Below are 4,741 nucleotides of genomic sequence, written 5' to 3'. Positions count from 1 at the left end.
CGTAACATTATGAGAATAAAGTAATAAAATTACGAGAATAAAGTGGTAACATTATCAGAATAAAGTCATAAAATTAAAAAAATAAAGTCGTAACATTATGAGAATAAAGTAATAAAATTACGAGAATAAAGTGGTAACATTATCAGAATAAAGTCATAAAATTAAAAAAATAAAGTCGTAACATTATGAGAATAAAGTAATAAAATTACGAGAATAAAGTGGTAACATTATCAGAATAAAGTCATAAAATTAAAAAAATAAAGTCGTAACATTATGAGAATGAAATCGCAACAAGAATGGTCATAAAATTACAACAATTAAGTCGTAACATTATGAGAATAAAGTAATAAAATTTCGAGAATAAAGTCGGAACATTACGAGAATAAAGTCGGAACATTACGAGAATAAAGTTGTAACATTACGCGAATAAAGTCGTAACACTATGATAATAAAGTCGTAAAATTACGAGAATAAAGTCGTAACATTATCAGCATTAAGTCAAAATTACAAGAATAAAGTCGTAACATTATGAGAAAAAAGTCGTAACATTACGAGAATTAAGTCCTAAAATTACGAGAATTAGGTAATAATATTATGACAATAAAGTGATAAAATTACGAGAATAAAGTTCTAACATTATGAGAATAAAATCGCAACAAGAATAGTGATACAATTACGACAATAAAGTCATAAGATTATAAGAATGAAGTAATAAAATATTGAGAATAGTCATAAAATTACGAAAATAAAGTTGTAACATTATGAGAATAAAATCTCAACAAGAATAGTGATACAATTACGACAATAAAGTCATAAGATTATAAGAATAAAGTAAGAAAATTACGAGAATAAAGTCGTAATAAGAGAATGAAGTTGTAACATTACAAGAATAAAGTCATAACATTATGAGAATACATTCGTAAAGTTATGAGAATAAAGTCGTAAAATTACGAGAATTAAGTTGTAACATTACGAGAATGAAGTCGTAACACTGAGAAAAAAGTCGTAACATTACAGTTGTGAAAATACGAGAATAGTTATAAAAATACGAAAATAAAATTCTAACATTATTAGAATAAAGTAATAAATTTACAAGAATAAAGTCATAACATTATGAGAAATAAGTCATAAAATTACCAGAATAAAGTCATAACGTTATGAGAATAAAGTCGTAACATTACGAGAATAAAGTGATACATTAATGAGAATATATATTCTAGTTGCGACTTTATTCTTGTAGTTTCATGACTATTCTCATGAGAATAGTCATAAAACTACAAGAATAAAGTCGCAACTAGAATAGAAATAAAATTACAAGAATAAAGTCGTAACATTACAAGAATAAATTTGTAACATTACGAGATTAAAGTCATCAAATTACGAGAATGAAGTCATAACATTATGAGAATAAAGTTGTAAAATTACGGGAATAAAGTCACATTTTGAGAATACAGTGATAACATAACGAGAATAAAGTCTTAAAAACAAGAATAAAGTCATAACATTATGAGAATGAAGTCATGAAATTACGGGAATAAAGGTGTAACATTATGAGAATGAGGTCGCAATGAGAATAGTCATGTAATTTCGACAATAAAGTCGTAATATTATAAGAATAACGTAATAAAATGAATATAATAAAGTCTTAAAATTACGAGAATATAGTGTTAATGTTATGAGAATAAAGTCGCAATGAGAATAGTCATAAAATTACGAGAATAAAGTCGTAAAATTACGCAGAAAGATTTTGACTCAAATTTTTCCTTTAAGAATCCAAAGTTTGTATCGTAGGAAATACCTGAGCAGCATTAAAATAACTTGACTTGTAGCGTTTCTGACTCTTTCTGCTGCTTCAGAGCAGAACATGAAAAGTTTTTAATAGTTCAGAGTGAGGACTCCTGCATCACAGAGAAGATCTTTGGCAACGTCTCCAAATCCATGAGCACAGGATGAGCTGATATAACGATTTAGGCTAATATTGATACCTGGTATTTATATTATTGGGAATAACCAATAACTGGTTAATTAGCTGCAACTGATTTATGGATTCGGACTCATTTCATTTCATTTTCACCACCAACCTAAAGATTTCCTTCATTCTTGTTGTGTCTCTAACTTCCTGCCTCCTGAGCTCAGCTGGGTGCTTTGTCCATGTCTCGCTTGTCCATCAGGGCTGGCATACTGTCGACACCTGTCCACCGTGCGGACTCACCTGTCAGCTCTGGTCAACCACAACATCGTCCCCCCCGACAGACCATGTGAGGCGTCAGGAGGGCTCAGCAAAGAGGTGTGGAGCAAGTACCAGAAGGACTGCAAGGTGGGTGCAGACTGTCAACCTGCAGGCTGCTGCAGGAAGCCTGGCATCAATGCAGGGATGTAAATCTGCCCCCCAGTCGCTGCAGCTCTTTATCACAGGGTGGATTTAAGACCCCCACACCGCTGCCCGGTGAACCTGAGCTCAGTGGGATGAGCTGAGCTGTGCCGCTTATCTCTATGGGGAAATAAGGACACCTCTTCTGCTAGACGTGAGAGTTTGTTGAAGCCCAAATGCAACATATGAGTCGCCTCTGCACTGGGAGGTTCCTGCGCCTCCACCATCAGCTCCTCACCAGAACGTTTAGCTTCTCTGAAACATGAGAGGATGCAGCAGTTGGGTTTCTGTTCGGAGCTCCGGTCTGGAAAAAATATAAAGCTAGATAAGTCTTTTTTTTCTTAAAATAAGTGCATTTGTTCTTGGATTGAGGAGGTAAAAAAAACATTTTACCAACAAGACAATTTATATTTAAAATAAGAAAACACAATTGCATTGTCTTATTTCAAGTGAGCTTATTTACCTACTCAGATTAAGGGTAAATAGAGTTAATTTGAGATTTTTTAAACTTATTTCTAGATTGTTTTTCCAGTGCGTGACAATAGCTAGCCTGGTTTACAGAACTTTTTCACAATCTGCATTCCACTTATCGACTCCTTCCTTTACTTTCTGGCCTAAGAGCTGTCAGCCTGAGAAACGTTTCACATCTCCTAGCAACCAGTCCAGCTGTGGCAGGATCCAGTTTGATGCAGCAATAACTGGCATGCAGAGCATGGATTAGTTGCTGCAAAGCTTGGTGAGATGATTGTCTGCCTGCCAGCACAGTGTGGCATGTAACGTGGCGTCCACGGCCCACCAGAAACCCTCCCTGGGATATTCCAGACCTTTGCTGTTCTGACTGGTTTTCCTTATCTTGTTTCTTTCAGGTTGGTTTTAGCTGAGTGTGAAGCAGCCTTTAGGCCGCAGCAGTCATCAGGAGTTATCAGCAGAAAGCATTTTGGTTTTTATGTTTAGCAGTGAGAAAGAGGCAAGTCTTTAATTCGATGGTTGATGCTTCTGCATCAGAGATGCGTGGGAGGAAAGGTCGCTCGCTAACGACGGCTTCTTTCATGTGTGAAACAATTAAAAATGTTTTCCAAAAAAAGCTCCTGAGCAACTGGAAGCTGAACAGCAGCGTCTGTGTCCACAGCAGTGGGTGTTGTGAAAACACTGATTCATTCTCTGAGCCTTTTTGCTGCTGAAGGAGCCAGAAGCATCTAACCTCCATAACTTTCTAATTAAGCTTCACTCCCTTCTTTGTTCAACATGTTTCTTCTTCTCCCATCTTCACCTCTGATGCAGTCAGGCTAACCGTAGGCGTCCTCCACTGTAATGAAAATGTAATGAGATTTAGTGAACTGGAGTCTCATTAGTGAGAGCAGTGTGATACCATCACAGCCATTAAGGCAGCGGCTGTAATCATTCATCAGCTCCAACATTCTCATCATCACTGATTTACTCTGTTCATATCTGCTTCCTTTATCTTCAGCATTCATCTGCGTCTTCTTCTCCATCGCTCTTCCTCTCCCTCTGTTACAGACGCGCTGCCGTCTCTCTGTAGGCTTCCTCTCCTCATGCAGATCCTTTCTATTTGTGTCTCTAGAACTACAAGGAGCTGGAGCTGCTCAGGCTGGTCTATTATGGAGGAGTGCAGCATGAGATCAGGAAGGAGGTTTGGCCCTTCCTGCTGGGACACTATAAGTTTGGGATGAGCAAGAAGGACATGAGCCAGGTATGGCACGCAACCGTCCGCTTAGTTCCCGCCTCGTTTTGCTATTTGCCACCTGATCTCTTTTCTTTTTTTTGCTCATGGAGATTGATGCCAAGATCCAGGAGCGCTACCAGCAGGTGATGCGGGAGTGGAAGGCCTGTGAGGTCATCGTCAAGCAGAGGGAGAAGGAGATGCAGTCGGCCATCTTTGCTAAGCTGTCGTCTGGCAGCAGCATAGACAGCCACGTCCTACGGCTCGCTCACAGAGACTCCACACTCAGCAATGAGGTGAAAAGGAGACTTTAGGAAACAAGCTGCCTCATTTTTCATCATTACTGTCGGGATAAAGTGATTTGATGAGATGCCCAATTAGCTTTTCCTCCAATTCCTGTTCAGTCCCTTCCGTTCATCTTTTCCTGATTAATCGTTCAGGGCTGTGGGGGGGCTGGTGCATACCTCCGGCAGGAAAGCCGGGGTACACCCCTGACAGGTCACCAGTGCGTCACGGGGCAACCCAGATGCACAACCATGCACACACGAACTCACACCTGTAGAGGATTTAGGGAAGCCAACAGTTTTTGGACTGTGGGAGGAAGCTGGAGTACCCAGAGAGAACCCACACATGCTCAGGGAGAACATGCAAACTCCATGCAGAAAAAAACACTAAACACTAAACACTAA

The 4,741-nt window shown here is 38.6% G+C and overlaps 1 protein-coding gene across 1 annotated transcript in view; it reads left to right on the top strand.

The window, feature by feature from the left end:
* Nucleotides 1-4,741, top strand: part of sgsm2 (small G protein signaling modulator 2) — a 129,907-nt gene that overhangs the window by 106,138 nt on the left and 19,028 nt on the right. The window contains exons 14-16 of the mRNA XM_015384994.1: nucleotides 2,172-2,317; nucleotides 3,954-4,082; nucleotides 4,166-4,348. Of these exons, the coding sequence (XP_015240480.1) occupies nucleotides 2,172-2,317; nucleotides 3,954-4,082; nucleotides 4,166-4,348 (458 nt within the window). The remainder of the gene's footprint in view (nucleotides 1-2,171; nucleotides 2,318-3,953; nucleotides 4,083-4,165; nucleotides 4,349-4,741) is intronic.

This window comes from Cyprinodon variegatus, unplaced genomic scaffold (assembly GCF_000732505.1).
Source record: "Cyprinodon variegatus isolate N-32 unplaced genomic scaffold, C_variegatus-1.0 Scaffold329, whole genome shotgun sequence".
NCBI lineage: Eukaryota > Metazoa > Chordata > Actinopteri > Cyprinodontiformes > Cyprinodontidae > Cyprinodon > Cyprinodon variegatus.
Note: the sequence above shows the minus strand (reverse complement) of the source record. Positions and strands in the feature narration are given on the sequence as shown.